Here is a 16493-nt window from a genome sequence, read left to right as displayed (position 1 = left end):
TGACTGCTGCAGAGGGAAGGTGTTCAGACAGCTATGTATCACCTCATCTGTCATTCTGCCTTTGTTTTCTCTACAGCAGCAGTAACACTGGGATATCCCTGATCTTGCAGCCTGTAGTGACCATACGAGGTTGCTTTTCTACCAGCAGTGGTTTGCTGGCATCGTGGCTCAAAGGGCAGCTTGTTCTCCTGTGGCTCTCTGCTTTCTTCCCTGCCTGCTGACACCTTTCGTGATGGTGTCTTTGCTTTTTCTGGAGTCACCATGCAGGAATAAGCAGCTGCACATGCAGCCTACAAATATCATTTAACACTGGCCGAGATTGTAGATCCATTTGCAGCAGTCCTCTGTGATAGCTTAAAGGCTTCACTGTCTTTGTCCAGTGCCTGGGTCCCAGGTTGTTTTTTTTTTTGCCAACCATCTGTTTCTCCTAAATTAGCGCTTTTCATCCCTTGCTCTTGTGTTACAGAAATACACCTGTGCCCCTGGGCTCCTGCTGCTTGTCAGAGCTCAGCATCTCCGGGAGGCTGCTGGGATTTGCGTGGGAGGTTTTGACGCACTCTAGTGCATTTGCTGCACATCTGCAGTTGCACATCTGCAGTTGCACATCTGCAGTTGCAGATCTTCCTCCCTCTAATAGACATAGGTCAAATATCGAGCTGTGGTCAGTCCCATCCCTCTTAGTTTGCCCTGGGCCAACAAAACTCTCACGGCTAACAAGTCAGGCAGACTGCTGGGATTCTTGGTCTTTTATTAATCTTCAAGACTTGTGGCATGTGGGAATGCCAGCTCATTCCCTCGGTGCTTTCCTGAAGGGCATTTGTAAGGTCAGGTTCAGAGGTTAGCCTGAGGTCTAAAATGGGACAGAGGTATAACACAGGTGCTCGTCTGAGGTTGGTGGACCAGGTTATAGTGGCTACAAAGCTCCCTCGATCCCTAAATTTTCAGTAATAGGGTGATCTTGGCTATGGAAATTTGGAATTATCTGCATGCGTGAGGCTGTCTTGCCAGGTGGAATCTCAAATCTGTTGTCATCCAGAGAGGGGGGGAAGGAGGACCTAAGTTTTACCAAAGTCCTTGAAATGGCCTAACCTGTTTAAAAAGCATCTGAACATACTTTTATGGCACAGGTTTTGTCTCCCAGGCTGAATTCAGTCCTGGATGCTGCTTCTAGGGGATATTTAGAGGGGCTGGCAGCTGCTTGTGTTGCTGGTCTTCTGGTTATAAAGACACAAACAGTCCCAGAAGCAGCACCCAGGCTCACCTTTTTTAAAAAGGTCCAAGTGCTGGGTTAGAGCTGGGCTCCCACCTGCTCAAAGACCCTCAAATGAATCTGCAAAACAGCAGAAGCAGAAAGGACAGCATCTGATCTGAATGTTTTTGGTTGCATAGTCTCTTTGGATTTTAAATCTTCAAGTCCTTTGGGTCTGTGATTTTTAAACTGATCATGTGAAATGACTTTAGAATGAGGAAGACTTTCTGTCAGGCTTGTTTTTTTGGAAAAGGTTCGCAAGAAAAGTCCTCTTTTGGGCAATTGGCCCCTGAAGGACTTGGAGGAGGCATCAAGTGGCGGTGTCCTCCTTGCACCTTATGTATCTTAGAAACCAACCCCCAGGGAGAACATCAGCAAGAGGGTTCTCAGCTTCCCGTGACTAACTGGTGATGCCTCATGAGGTTTCTCATGAGACACTGAAGACCCATGTGAAGATCCCAGTCTGACACCCAAGAAACATCAAGGGGAGCCTTTGACTTGTTCATTGCTCGTGACGTGATGCAAGGGAACTGCTCCCCTAGGAAAGGCAGAGAAAGAGCTGCAGTAACTGCCAGCTGCAGTAGACGTTTATCTCATTCTTTTACATGAAGTTTTCCTATTTCCCACTGGATGCACGTAGGGATTCAGACCTGCTATCCTGCATTCAGCAGGAGAGAGATCTTCTATTTGTAAGACAGAAAATTATGCAAGGAAAAGAAAAATGTTTGATCATTGCTAGCTAGTCACTTTTCTAGTCTGATTAAAGCATATATATTCATACCTTCATTGTCTTGGCACTTAATGAGGAGTCAGGAGATGGCACCAAAAATAGTATGCACTTTGTAAGAATATTTACCTGTGTATGTTGTAGCTGTTAAAGGGATTAAGAGGGTTAGACATTGACACAAGAAAGGAAGAGATCAGTCTGTTTATTCCACTTTCAAATATACATGTTCTTAATTTGAAGTGCAGCTCTTGATGTAGTTCTTACATTATTTATTGTTGTTAGATACCAAGGCCTTCTCAGCATATTTATTTTGTTAAATTGTATGTCTGAAATTAAATACAGCCTCTTGTCAGCTTTAATGTTCTTCTGCCTATTCTTATAATTATTATTGATAAGAGGTGACTTTGAAGTTAACAGCCTGTGGATTGATAAGGCAGCCATTATTATGTTACCTGAGTCCTTTTTGGAAAGCTTAGCTCAAGGGCAAATCGTCTTTCCTCCGGAGCATGGGATGCCGAATCCCCAGCCTGCAGACAGCTATCGAAGGTGGTGTTTGTGGCTGTAGTGTACTTGGCTGGCATCTGAAAAAAACGCCCCAAACCCATACTCTTGTGGACATTTGAAATCAGTAAGCGTGGCGGTTTTTGGGGGTGCACAGGGGGGTGCCTCCTGTGCTTATTTTTGAGTCACTGGAGGGTTTCTGCTCCTTTCGTTTCTGCTCTTCTCTCCGGCTCTCTGATGCTCTTCTCTTCATTCTCAGGTAGTAGATCCGGTTGGCTTCTGGGTAGGTGACTTTGCAGAGGGGAATTTTGTGGATGGCTGGGTTGTCTGAATTTATCAGCAAAAAGAGAAGTGCGGAGAAGCAAAAAGGCCAGGTGCAGAGTGGCAGCCCAAGCTGGAAGGGGAAAGGACAGACAGACACGTGCCTTTTGGTACCTCTCTTTGCATGTTCCCTTTGCTTACGTCTGCCCGTTGCTAAACTCTTGCATTTGAGAAGCTGGGAGAGCCTGTCCTTACCCTGAGGACAGTGTGAAATAGAAAGTGGCTTCCTGACCCCCCCCCATACAGGATCCCCAATTCGGATCCAGAGGAGGATGCCCAGATGCAGGTGGCTATGTGGTAGGGGCTACACGTGAGCTAGGTTTCTGCTGGGCACTGGAGGTCTGGGAAGCTCCTCGGCTACAAAATGTCAATTCAGCTGCTCACACAGAGGTATCTAGTTTATCTGAAATGTATGGGGCTACGTAAGGCATCCTGCACTGGGGACCTCAGTCCTTTTGGAGATGCTGCTGTTGGTGCTGAATGGTACCTGGCAGCAATATTGAAGCAACTGAATCAGGCTCCAGAGCTCTGCTGACTGTAATGAAAGCCAACACACCCAGCTCACACATAGGCATTTAAATTCTCTAATAAATGAGCCAAATCCTACCCTCACTGTACTTTAAGATATCATGTACTGAGAGTACTGTTCACACGTATTCACCATCCTCAGTGCCCACGTTTACTGGCATTGCATCCAACCCACAGTCCTGCTCTGTGATCCCCATCTCTTGACCTGACTTGGGGTCTGCCAAAAACAAGATTACAGGGAGAAAAAGTAGATGTCCTTTTTTCTGATGCATCCCAAAAGCAGGTGTGCTTAACAAAGCAACCCATCTGCAGGGATCTACATGGTACTGAGTGGATGCCAGATGAATACATTTAATGCACGAAGCTGCTAGTTCTAAATATTTTTTCTTTTAAGTTACTAAATCAATTTTATTAGAAGTATGGTTTTGCTTTAATCCCTCAGATCTTAAGGAAGAAACAAAGCTTGGCATTTCTGGCTTCACCTCATTCTTGATCTGTCCAGATATGATGATTTTGTATTTAAGAGAACAGTCTCCTCCGCATTTTAGTTCTCATATCCAGATCAAACTTAAATAGTATCTGTGGGTAGGGTGGGAGAATGACCTTGGAAGAAGTAAGTAAAAATTTAGACCATGGGGAATTGTTCAAAAATATTGCCTGCAACTAAGTATTGCATCTCAAACCATATGCTGTTGCTGGAATTCACATAGACATGCACAATCCCACTGTGGATAACATGCTCGAAAGGCCTTTGAAATCTTATTATCAGCTATAGAGTCTGCAAGGGCACAATTCAACTGACACAGAATTTGTACAAGACCTGCCACTGGCTACTACTTTCTCTCTTCAGTGCTGTCAAAACTGATGGAGATTTTTGGGGCATTTCCTTAGTATTGTATCATTACAAATCAAAATACAGTTAAAACAAACAAGCAAACAATCCCACAAAAAAAGAAAAAAAACAAACCCCAAACTTACCACAGATAGGGCATTAGCAAGAGCTGCTCCGGAGTAGGCACAAAATAATGCTGAGAAAAGAAGACCAAAGACAACTCAAGGTGAGGAAAGTCTTGCTCATCTCTCTAAAGAAGTTATCAGAAATAGTAATACTGTCCAAAGGCACTGTGATATATCCTGCCAGCTACATGATGTGAGGATTAGTGTTAAAATTCAACAATTAGTTAAAATGCCCCAGTGCTGCCTCTGGCCACGTGGACTACATTTGGTCCTACCTGCTCTGTAGAGATGGCTGGTGAATGAAGAACGTGGTTTTGTCAAGAGTAGCTGATGGTGGTATTTCTTTTATCAATTGGCACAACCTGAGCTGTGTGCAGTGGGGGATTACAGAAATTCTCCACCAGCGCCCTTCCTTTGGCTTCAAACCACAAGCAGTTAGCAGTGACCCTCCTGGCCCCAGGATGTCCGAGGTGGCAAAGCAGGAGATAAGGCACCCAAGGGCAAAGTCAAGGAAGGGAAAACTACTGAGCAATCCAGAAACCATGCTCAGGACAGAAAACTATGGAAATGCAAATGGTTGGAGGCTGGGTGAATCTTCATGGGAATTTTATATATGCTACGCCGTTCTTAAACTCTTCCCATAGAGTCTGGGTTTGGCTGCTGTTGGAGATGGGGGTCTTTGGGTAGACGGATTTTAAATTGACCTTGTGCAACAGCTCTTTTCTCATGGCACACTTCCTCTAATGATATATATAGTTACAAAAAGGCTGCTTCTGTGAATCTGTTGAGTTGCTAATTTGTTAAACTTCTGCTCATGGCATAGCTTGTGCTCCTTTCACAAATGGTACTTCCACCGTCTCCAGATGTTTTTAAGTTATCGGGGCCTAAAGGCCCTTCTCTCTGCAGTTGCAGCTTGCACGTCCAAGCTCAACTCATGCCATCACAGAAACAGCTCGTGTGTAGTACCTAGTTTTGCAGCAGAGCGGTAGTTGACTCTAAACCCTGTACTACTCATAGACTGCCTGGCTGCATGAATTTTTGTCTTCCCTTTTTGTAAAAGATACATACCACAGGCAAGTGACAGCAAATGAGTCTGCCAGGTCAGGGCGTAGAACATGCCCCCGATCGCAATGCAGGCGAGCGCGCAGTTGTAATTGTGTAAGCCAAGGTAGATGCTGTCAAAGGGTGATGCAATGCTCAGCGCTGCAAGACAAAAGGCAAGGCTGTGAGGTCAGGTAGGAGAGGTATCTGCAGGAGGACCCGTCACTTGCTGGGAATCCATCATCTCTTCCCAATGACATCTAGACAAATTTAACTGCATTTGCGCTTGCGTAACGTGGACATGCAGAAAAAGGATGAAATCAAATGAATGAAGCTCATTATTTCGCAGCTCTGATGATGCCCCTAGGGTTGGAACTTGGCCCAGTCTCAAACATTTCTTTAGGGCAAAACTGTTGGCATATGCACTTCAGTGTGTTGTAGTTAGTTCCCCAGCTAACGAGATGAAGGATCCAGCCAGAACGTAGGAGGACCTTCTCACCTGAGTGTCCTTGCAGAAAGCTGTGCTCGCACGTACTGTTTAAACCTCATACATACCCTGATCTTGAATATCAGAGGCACAGCTGAGTGTCTTTTGTGGGAGTAAGCAAAGTTTTCCATCTCTTCCTAGTGACCTTTGCTAGATGTTGTCTAGTTACTAGAGGTGGTTGCTCCATCAGTGCTGTGCAAATTGTCCACTGGGATGGGAGCTGAGGGTCTGCTCCAAATCTCACCTCACAGGGACTTCTGCAGGATTTCTCATAGGCTTCAGGATTACCAGTAAAAAGGAGAGCACAATATGTAGTGCACAGGCCACCTTCATGTCACTCTTAAGATTAATACATTTTCCTGCTATAATATCCTCATTTGTCTTCTGTTTCATCGCCATGCTTATCCCCAGATACTTTCCTCTGACCTTTCTCTTGTAGATTAAATGTCAGACCTGTACAAAACTTGCCAAATGCTCTTAGCCATACAAATTGTGGGTAGTTTTGTTTAAAAACACAAATAGAAAGCAGCTCACATCTTGTACAAAGTGCTTCAGAGCACAGAGAACTTATTGTTGGGTGACTGTGCCTTTTCCAAGGTTGTTGTCTCAGACTACACTTATTCCACCATATTTTTTTTTTTATTACAATCGGTCACATAAGTGGCATTAATCTTGTTTAACTTCAAGGGTCAGATTCATCTCTCTTAAGATTGTTTCTCCGGTTAGTGGGGAGTCAGGCCATTTTGAGTGGCGTTCATTTAGCTATTTTTACAAATCTGCAGCAGGATAAAGTGAACTGCATCCTAGAAAAGTCTGTTTCTTTTCATTGACTGATCAGCTCTGAGGCAGACATCTGCTTGTGGTGGTAATTTAAAACACTTGTGGTGGCAAAAGATCAGTTCTGGGACTATTTATCTAGGTTTCTTTATAATCATCTCCATGGGATTCATCACATCCAATGGCAGGAGGGTTAAGCAAGGTAGAATAAACCACCTGCCTGAGTTAAAAATCCAGTAACAAATTTGAAGCTTAAAGAAAATTTGCTTCTGTTCTTGCCTTCACTATGTTGTGTGACCTTTAGTAAGATGTTCCAAATTTAGAGATGGTTTCAAAAATGAGAGTGTTGTCCTAAGTACATCCAAGCCCATGCAACTGTAAAGTCCAGAGTCATATGACGGCTTGGGTCAAGATACCATAGTTACAAAAATGACTGGTAAATATTTCTTACCTGCAAACATCCCCACTGTCGATCCAATTGCAGCATGTAAACAAATAAGTGGGGAGGAGATAAGTAAAGCAACAAGGATGATGCCTCCAGTCCAGGGGTTTTCACAACCATACACTTGACCAATGCCAGCTGGGATGGATTGCAAGAGCTGCAGCAGCCGGTAGAAAAGGGCATGTTATTTTATCTTTGTACTTAGAAGGACATGGCAGTTATTTTGTCCAAGCTATTGGTTGAAAAGGAAAGGAAGGAACCCTGGCTCTGAGTTGGACTGCTGGGTAAATGTGGGCACTCATGCCCTTCAAACCAGAGTTAGTTCACTGTTTGGGTTGAACTTTATCAGTCCAAGATGGACTTTTATTTCTTTTGGGATGGTAGTATGGTGGATGGGGTGTTGGGGATTGTTTTCTTTTTTTTGGGGGGGTGTGGGGGTGTGACTTTAGTGGGGGAGAAAAACGGTAACATTCCTGGCTGTACATATCACATAGCCATTCTGCCCCATGTGAAATAATTGCTATCCAGAACTGAATGCCTTCATGCTCACCTTTTTAATAAGATAACATAAACTTGTTCGTGTGAAGCTTACCAATGGCACATTGATTGCAGACCAGGTGATATTGGGGACTGAAGCTACAGGCTTGATGAGGGTTGTAGGGAAGAAGGGGTTGTAGTGTCCTGTGGCTGCCAAGTACAAAGTCACCACAATATTGAAGGGCAGGGTGAAAACAGGAAGGTCCCATTTACTGAAGATGGATCCCAAAGCACTGGACAGGATTGGACTGAGAACAGGAGAAGAGACACAAGTATAACTTGTTCATAACAATTATAGTGGTGAAACAGATCTACCACTTTGGTCACAAGCTCTGGTATATGCAAGCCAATGCCATTCCTTTTCAAAACATCAGGTATTGAATACCTTAATATATTAGTCTGCATCAGGCTAATAGTTGCAGAATGCTGTTCATCTTTTTGCAACAACTATCACATCCATTCACGGGATGGTATAAACTCCGCATCCTTCTCTCAGGAGAGGTGGCTAGTGTGCAAGCGCTCTGCTAGCTCTGCTGAGCTCAGGGAATCAGTGAAGAAATGCATCCAGCACAGCATTTAGGCACAGATGGAGAAAGGTAATCTGGCTTCTTATTTGGTAGAAAAATCTAACAAGAAAGAGAAGAGCAAATTTTGGGAATGCCACATGAAGAACTGTGGAGAAGTTTAGATGGTTTGAAAAAGCTGCTGTCTTGAGGAGGCAAGAGGAAGCTGGAAATTACCTAATTTGCTTTTTAATTTATTTATTTAAATAGCATAAAGGATATCAGAAGATGGTTCTGGAAAAGAAATAAAGCAGAAGAGGTGATCAAAGAGGATGGAAAATCTTCCATTAAGAAAGATGGAAAATATTTACTGTGTTAGACACTATTTTGGGGGAATGAGGACTCCTTAGGACATATGGAGCCTGACAGAGTGTAAGACGAAGTGACCACTCTAACAGAGGTGTGAGGGGTGTTGTGCCAGGCATGACCCAGACCTTGGTTAATGTTCCTACTTATGTCAATGAGACTGATGTTGCTGTGTGCTGCCCAGGTACCACCCAAAATCATACGGCATTTTCTGAAAACTGAGCTTAGTTCTTAAGAAACATGATTGAGTATATTTAGCACGTAAAGTATTTGGGGTGACCCTCAAAATATTTAGAGAATGAACACTAAAAAGCCTGCAAACCTTGAGATACCATGACTTTTCCCAAAGTTCTTGGCTGTAGAACCTGGGATATAAACTTCGCCAGATCTGCTTTCCTCGGGACATTTCCAGACTGCCTTATTTCCACTTAAAGTGAGTGTCCTGCATGAATGACTTTGTGGGAGCATATTGGCAAGATAATATCTGTTTTTTATGGGGCCCACAAGGGTTGTGGAAGAGAGTGAATGGCCAGGTCCTGTCCTTGATAGAAATGGCCTGTGTTCTGCTGCTTCCAGCTGAGCTTTTCTGATATAAGTGAGCTCTTATGGTCAACCTCCAAGTAGCAGTGGACATCGCACAGTTTACAAAAATTCAGTTTAAAGACTTGAATTTTTCAAGAAGCTGCATTTGAGTCCTAGAAGGTCATTAAGCTGGTTCTAATAAAGGAACCCCACCCAAACTATGTGGCATTTCAAAAGCAACATCTTCTGTCCTGTTGTGTAGATACTATCAGTGAAAAAAATGCTTCGTTTTCCTTGTATAATCTCAGATGAAGCCTATTCTTTTATGACAAATTTGGTTCCCAGAGCAGTTTACAGATTTCCTTGCTTGTAGCTGTAGGAAAAAAAATCAGCACTTCAGTGCAAACGGTGTCCTAATTTCTGTGCTGAAATACAAAGCTTCTGCCAGTTATATATCTTGTCAGAAAAAAAGGAAACAATTAAAGAAATGCTGACTTCTAAAGCTGAAATTCAAAGTATCAGTTGAAAAAATCACTGAAATGTCTAATTTAAAAATCTTTCAGCTCTACCCTCAAGTCTTGTGAACTAAAAGAACGAAGAAAAGTTTAAACAAAAGGCCCCAAGGAATTCTGGCAGACAAGACAAACTAAACATTCTTGCAACATGTCCTGGGTTTTGAGAGGTTGTTGCAAAATGACCTTTGCTGAGAGTGACTAAAGAAATAAAATATGAAAAAGAGCTGATCTTAAAAGCAGTGAAATGCAATAATGACTTGCATCTTATCACTAAGAGTGATTAAAATGTGACTCTTGAATTAATTTCAGTTAAGGCTGTTAAATAGATTCTGCAGTGCTGTTAGGGTCCATATTTAGAAATGGTAAATTTAATCCTGAAAAGACGCTGTCTGGCATTTGGAGATACTTGGAGGAATTAATTTCGCTCACGACTGGTTGCATATCTGAGAAGGGGAATATTGAATTCAGCCCGAGGGAGAGCACCGGATCAGTTCAGCGCCTGGCTGAGGAAGAACCGTCGCGGTGCTGGGCATGATGACGTCCCCCCTGAATGAGTCCTGCTGATGAGGGCCATTCGCAGAGCGTTGAATCGGGGCTGCTGCTTTGTCTGTGTGCTATAATCAGTGCTTGCGCACTCAACCTCCTACCGACGTGCCTCGCAAGCTCTGTGCCTCAATGGATATCTCTTTCCAGTGCCACCGTGGCTGGAGCTGCTGGTGTAGGGGACTGGGCAATGTGTTTTAAGCTGTATGTAGCAGGACTCCTCATTCTCTGAGAACTGTCCCTAGGAGGAGAAAGTGGCACTTACCAGGCCATTGATATAACTGCCACGGGAGGAAGAAGCCACCAGAAGTAATCGCCTTTGTCAGAGAAGACGGCCATAAGGAGTCCCACCAAGATCCCGTTATAGCCGTGCAGCCCAGCTGCAATGGCTGATCTGTGATGGAAAGAAATGTTTGCAAGGTAGCAAGCTGTGCTGAAGGTGGCCTGTCACAGAGACCCACTGAAATTCAATTTATAAGTGTCCTGCTCCTGGTGAAGGGAACGTAAGGGAGGGATGAACAAGCGGTGAGGTTGCTGCTGTATTGCATTGCACTGGTGTGCGGAAGGGGAGAGTTTGGAGATTGTTGGATGATGATGATCTGGGGGGGTCCTTGGGACCCAAAGGACCTGTGTGGTTGTGACAATGGCTATCCAAGAGAGATAAAAGTTTGCTCTCAAAAAGACAGCTGACTATGGGGCCAGGCCAGCTCTTTCTTGACCACAGCTCCGTCCTCACCTAACTGCTTCCAAACCACCCATAAGGAAAGCCAATCTGCTGTCTCTAATGCACTCAGATGCGGGGCTATGACCCATCAGAGGGTTTCCGATATCATAACGATCAATTTTTATTAAGTGCCCGAACATGAGGTACCACCTACCTGTCCTGACTGAGGGCCAGCGCAGTTAATGTCGACACGGTTGTGCCAGTACAGCCTGTGAGCAGGCACCAGGGGCTCTGGATGAAAAGCCCCACTAAAATAATGAGTCCGCTGAGAGGGTTGTTGACAAGCATCACCTGAGAGGTGCCTCGCAAGATCCAGTCCACCAGCTGAACCATTAGGGGCTTATCTGGAGGAGACCAAATAACAACATTGGCAATAAGGCATCATTTCAGCAAAGCACACTCATCTCCTACAAGTCGCTTTCTGGCCACAGAACTGAGGCGATGTGTCACCGGGACTGTAAAACTGGTCTCTGATTTATTGCTGTCTGAGCATATTTTGCATCTGGCACTTGAAAAGCTAATAGGGATGGACTGGGCACTGCTATAAAGTTCATGGAGGGATTAATAAAAAAGTGGTTTATTTATGGTGGTCAAAGAATAGTCTTTCTTGCATGGTAGGATGCTTAAGATTCTGCTATAAATTTAATGAGAAGATAGTCCCTTTTTGGTGTATTATTCAGATGCAGAGAGCAACTTAGGCAAAGACTGAAACTAGTTTGTACGTGGATAGGGAAAGATGAAAAGGAAAACTTTTGCTGTTTCAGGGACCCAGAACGTGGAGGTATACTATCTATAGGAGATGGGGTCAAACTGTCAAAGGTGTCTAAAAAAGTACTTTGGGAACTGAAGAAGTTAAATTAAGAGAATAGTTATTATAGCTTGGACTGTACTCGAGGGGAAAGAGGCATTTCCAAAGGACAAAGAGCCATTGCTCTTTAGAGAAGACTGTTGAACTCGGACAGAGCAAACGGGCACCAAGTTGGGGTACCTCAGGTGAGTGCAGGGGGGAGGTGGGATGTGTGTGGGGCTGAGGGCAACCTCTCTGAGGGCATCTATGTGCAGTGCTCCTAGCGATCTCCATGGGGAGAGGAGGGTCTTGTAGCACTGCAATAACTTTTTGCCTCTGGCTCTTCTGCTGCAAATTGACTTCAGGTCTTTTTTTCTGCCACGTTTCTGGGAAAGGTGTAACCGTTTCTGTACTGCTATGCATTATTCAGCATGATGCAAGGAGACGAAATGAGAAAGAGGGGCTGCTTACACGTACAGTATGTATATGCAGCTTTTGACTTCTTAAGTATTTAAAATTAATTCATTTAGTTTAAATTGTTAATTAGACACAGCATAAAGTGCCAGACTACTTTTTGAATCTGGGCAATGACATATTCCTAAAACCTCCCCTCTCGCCCTCTCCTTCCCTGTGTTGTATTTACAGTCAAGGCTCAGGTTTTGCTTTCTGATGAGAGTAGCTTAAATAGAGGATCTCTGAAGGGCCAAGTACCACTCTGCATCTCTTCAGCATCCCTGGGAGAGCCCTCCCAAGAGGCTGGAGTGCAAGTTGAGGGATGGCATCATGAACATCCCTCAGGCTGTGCATTGTTGGGGAGCCAGGCAGTTCCAGTCAGGGACGAATGAGTTCCTTAGAGAAAAATAATCAGGCTTTTCTGGAATAATGATTACTAATATTTGGCGTTGAGCTATGAAATATATCAGCAATGCTCTTGGCTTTAGACACAAGTATTAACTGTAAGTATTGAAATATAACCGGTGGGCAGCAGCCAAAGCTTTTCAGGACCTTGAATAAGAAAACATGGACCACTAGAGTAAAGACAAAGCAGGAGGAGATGATCCCCTGCAGCTGGGGACCACACTGCCAGCCTGCTGAGCTCCCTGGCTGGAGACACCTCAGCTCACGTCCTCCACCAACGATAGCCACTGCACAGCCTGGCTGTACATGGCCGTATCTTATTTCTCTCCTGTTGCTGGAGTTGTACTGCTAATGAACCTAGCCTTGACAGAGGACCCACAGTCTTACAAAGCCTCTCAAAGCCCCAGATCCCTAATAATTCCAGGTAACGTGGACCATCTGCTCGTGTATTGTTCCTGTCTGGACAGTAAACCTTTGAGATCAGTACTTGCTTTGTATTTTATAGCAACATAACAGCCACAGTGCTTATTGCTCCCCCAAGGCTGGTAATACAAGAGCCTTTGCCCACACAATCAAGAGTCAAGTCCCCGTCGTCAGCCCACACGCGGACGAGGAGACAGTCGCTAATCTAAAGCACTTTACAAACAAGACTAAATCCCCAGCCCTGTTGTGTGATTCTGGGCACCGCTATAAGGAACGTGATGCTAATGACACATAACTGATTAAGTGTAAAAGATGTGTTTTGCCTGTGCTGAATTATGCCTGCAGCCATGGTAATGGCAAGAGGACGCAGTGAGATCCCCTTCCCGAGGGTAAAATGATTTGGGTGAAAAGACCAGAAGTTTGCAATGAGCTTGGACCATGCCACCTCTGCTCTCACTCAGGGATGAAATGGCCCCTCATCTCATGCCCCAGCACTGAAAGTACTGTTGGCAATACAGATGTTCCCAGCTCGCTCTTTCTAGCCAGAGAGCCCCAAGCACATCCCTCCGCTCACTTTTCATCCACGCTCCATATTCTTTCATTTCTCCTGTGAGATATTCGAAAACTTGGTGGATGCGATTTCTGCTTCTCCCCAGCAGGTCCTGGGCTCTTGGCTTCTGCTCCGCATACAACTGCCTCTCGCCGGGACGTTCGGCCACAACGATCTCTCCAAGCTCCATCTCTTTTGGGTGGTGAGAAGCGTTAACTGTAAATCATAAAGCCCTCGTGTTAGAAAACCTTTTGGGTTGTGCCCTGGCAACTTTCTGCTGTATTTTAAAGCCCCATGGTGATATCCTTTTTCAAAGATGGAATGTTTCATGGAGAAGGGACCTGCCTGAACCACTGCTGAGAGCGGTGTGGGCTGCTGCCCAGGGCAGTGGTTTCTCCTCTCAGGGATGAGGACCCACTGCTGTCACGAAGCTGTGGCACAGAGCTGTAGGGGCAAAAAGGGAGGTGGCATAGGTGCCCTGAAGCATCCCACCCTCACTCCAGCTCCTGCTGCAGCGTGTGACAAGCTGCTGGTTGGACAGGGTTGGACATAACATTTGCCAAGTACCTGCATGCTGACCAGTGCTGCTTGGCCAAGTATAGCTGCTGTTGCAGCAACTGAGGAGGGACACTGCTGATGTCTAGCTAGTAGCGAGCTAGAGGGAAGAAATGCAAATTGCCAGTACAGTAGCAGACAGCAGGAGACACAAAAATACTAGAGGAGAGGCTAAAGCCTGTATCCCTTTTGATGTTTTGAGCTGGTGCCTTCGTATATCCCAGCAAATCTATGGCCTTTCCATGCTCCTCATTCCACATCTGCCTTTGATAGACCAAGAGCAAACTGGGGTAGCATCAAAGTACTGCGCAGAAATCAGGATCCACATGTGGCTTTAGACAAAGATAAGCACCTTGGCTCAGGGCTGTGTGCTCTTTAGTTAGGAGGTGAATATCCAGCAGGAGTATGGGTTTATTCATCTCGCAATTACAGTTGCAGGGCTCTGTTCATTAAAAAGTCCATTAAGATATAAGGAGCATATACACTGCATCACACCCTAGTGAGCTACACTGCAGGTTACATCTGCAAAAATGCCACCCTGCTTTCTGAGGGAGTCTGGCATCGGCTGGTCTGTGGTTTTGCTCTAGTGATTTTTTTTTTTGAGACCTGTGGCTGGGTTTCTAGGTGTTGCCCAGAAGTGGACAGTGTTGTGAAGTGCTTGCCCCCTGTTTTGTGGAATATGGGCACCACCTTCTGGTGGGAGCCTGTTTTTTGGTAGCTCAAACAGGCTGGCTGTTAGTATTAAAGCCTTTAGCAGGCTGGAAAGGGATGCTTGGCTGGAGGGAAGGCTGTTTTGCAGGGACAAACACTGACAGGCAGCTAGCAAAAATATCTGTGGCTCGGAATGCCCTGAGAAGAGCATCCTTGAACATCAAAAGATGTTGGTTTTTTTTTTTTTTTTCCCTCACCCCTGGCAGCACAACGCTAAGTGCAAGCCCTGCAAATGCATCGTGCAGAGCCTGTTGTCTAGTGCTTTGGCTCTCTCTGCCGGCAGCTCGTCCCTACGGCAGCAAGGAGGTTGTAGGGAGGTGGGTACCGGTCTCTTCTACCGAGTAACTAGTGATAGGATGAGATGAAATGGCCTCAAGTTGCACCAGGGGAGGTTTAGATTGGATATTAGAAAAAAAATTCTGTACTGAAAGGGTTGTCAGACGTTGGAACAGGCTGCCCAGGGAAGCGGTGGAGTCACCATCCCCGGAGGTGTTCAAAAAACACGTAGACGTGGCACTTCAGGACATGGTTAGTGGTTTAGTGGGCACGGTGGTGTTGCGTTGATGGTTGGACTTGATGATCTTAAAGGTCTTTTCCAAACTAAACAATTCTATGATTCTAAGAGTCTTTGTGATGAATGATTCTAAGAGTCTTTGTGATGAATGATTCTATGAGTCTTTGTGATGACCTTCAGGGCTGGATGTGATGACCTGGGGCTGGATGTACTGGCAAGCGATGTTGTTAAGTGTTACTGTAAAAACTAAACCTAAGCATCCCTCACTTTGCTTGATCCTAAGGGGGGGAGGAGGATTATAGAAGGTATTGAGTAGTCTAAAGCAATAAATGTGCTTGTGCAAGGAATAGACACCCCCAAAACCTTGCTTCTGGGCTCATGAGAAAGGAGGTTCCCAGGTTCTGCCCAGCTACACTCAGTGCAGGAACAAGCAAGGAGCAAAAGAAGAAGGAGGACATGGGTTTATTGTCCCTCTTCTTTTTTTTTGCTATTGGTAATCTGATTCTGGCCAGAAGCTGGGTCCAATCCCCGGTTTCAGCTTAAGACAGCCTTGGTGACTGTCATTTTTGGTTAGTTCCTTGTGGCCAGCCAGGAGGACATTGGTGTAGGGAACACTGAGCAGGAGTCCTCTTTCTCCTCCTACGTGTCTTCTAGGCTGAGGGAATTTGCATCCCTCTGAGGTAGAAAGAGGCCAGGTCTTACTGGAAAACCAGGTATTTGTGCCTGAATACATCCCATAAACACTAGGCTGTGTAAGATGCATTGTTGCCCTGGGCTTCCTGGTAGTCAGTGTAGCTTTGAGCACCTTCAGATGGAAGTCAACCTATTTCAGCTCAGAACTGCCCTCTGAAAGTTCCCATTCTTCCCATTAACAGCTCAACCTGGGTGCTCCAGTCAAACACCCAATGTTTTTTGGGGAGGGACACAGGGTCTGAGGTCAACAGCACAAGCAGAGAAGAGACTCCAGAGTGGTGCCAGGCTAGCACCTGGCTGTCACAGAGGTTGCTTTCCCACCAGAGCTTAATATTCAGAGTTAGCAGATATGGCTGGTATCAGAGATATTCAACATTGCCTATTTTGTTTATTTGCTCATATTCCTTCCAGAAGACTTCTCCAAAGAGTTTCAAAAGATTGAGGTGGGCTCAGACAGCTGCAGTGAATCCACGTAAAGGAGACGGGAGCATCTCTTAAGAACTTGAAGTCTTGGGGAAGCATCAGTAAAGAAAGGTTAGTGTCCCCTTTGCTGTCAACAATATCCACCACCAGCAAGCAAGTGCAGCTGTTACCAGCAGGGAGAATAAATGCTGAGTGGTTGCGTCTATGTCTTCACAGCACCTGAAAATCTCACGTTCATT

At 45.1% G+C, this 16493-nt stretch overlaps 1 protein-coding gene across 1 annotated transcript in view; it reads right to left on the bottom strand.

Annotated features, from left to right (window-relative positions):
* Positions 1 to 13548, bottom strand: part of LOC104841408 (urea transporter 2-like) — a 35602-nt gene extending 22054 nt beyond the window's left edge. Inside the window, exons 1-9 of the mRNA XM_010583075.1 lie at positions 13383 to 13548; positions 10895 to 11084; positions 10282 to 10410; positions 7623 to 7815; positions 7040 to 7187; positions 5352 to 5486; positions 4305 to 4354; positions 2611 to 2871; positions 2429 to 2557 (exon numbers count right to left, since the gene is read on the bottom strand). Coding sequence (XP_010581377.1) covers positions 2429 to 2557; positions 2611 to 2871; positions 4305 to 4354; positions 5352 to 5486; positions 7040 to 7187; positions 7623 to 7815; positions 10282 to 10410; positions 10895 to 11084; positions 13383 to 13548 — 1401 coding nt within the window. The remainder of the gene's footprint in view (positions 1 to 2428; positions 2558 to 2610; positions 2872 to 4304; positions 4355 to 5351; positions 5487 to 7039; positions 7188 to 7622; positions 7816 to 10281; positions 10411 to 10894; positions 11085 to 13382) is intronic.
* Positions 13549 to 16493: the final 2945 nt, after the last annotated feature.

The sequence above is a fragment of the Haliaeetus leucocephalus genome, unplaced genomic scaffold, assembly GCF_000737465.1.
Source record: "Haliaeetus leucocephalus isolate CR32 unplaced genomic scaffold, Haliaeetus_leucocephalus-4.0 Scaffold866, whole genome shotgun sequence".
Taxonomy (NCBI): domain Eukaryota; kingdom Metazoa; phylum Chordata; class Aves; order Accipitriformes; family Accipitridae; genus Haliaeetus; species Haliaeetus leucocephalus.
This window is presented reverse-complemented; position numbering and strand designations above follow the sequence as displayed.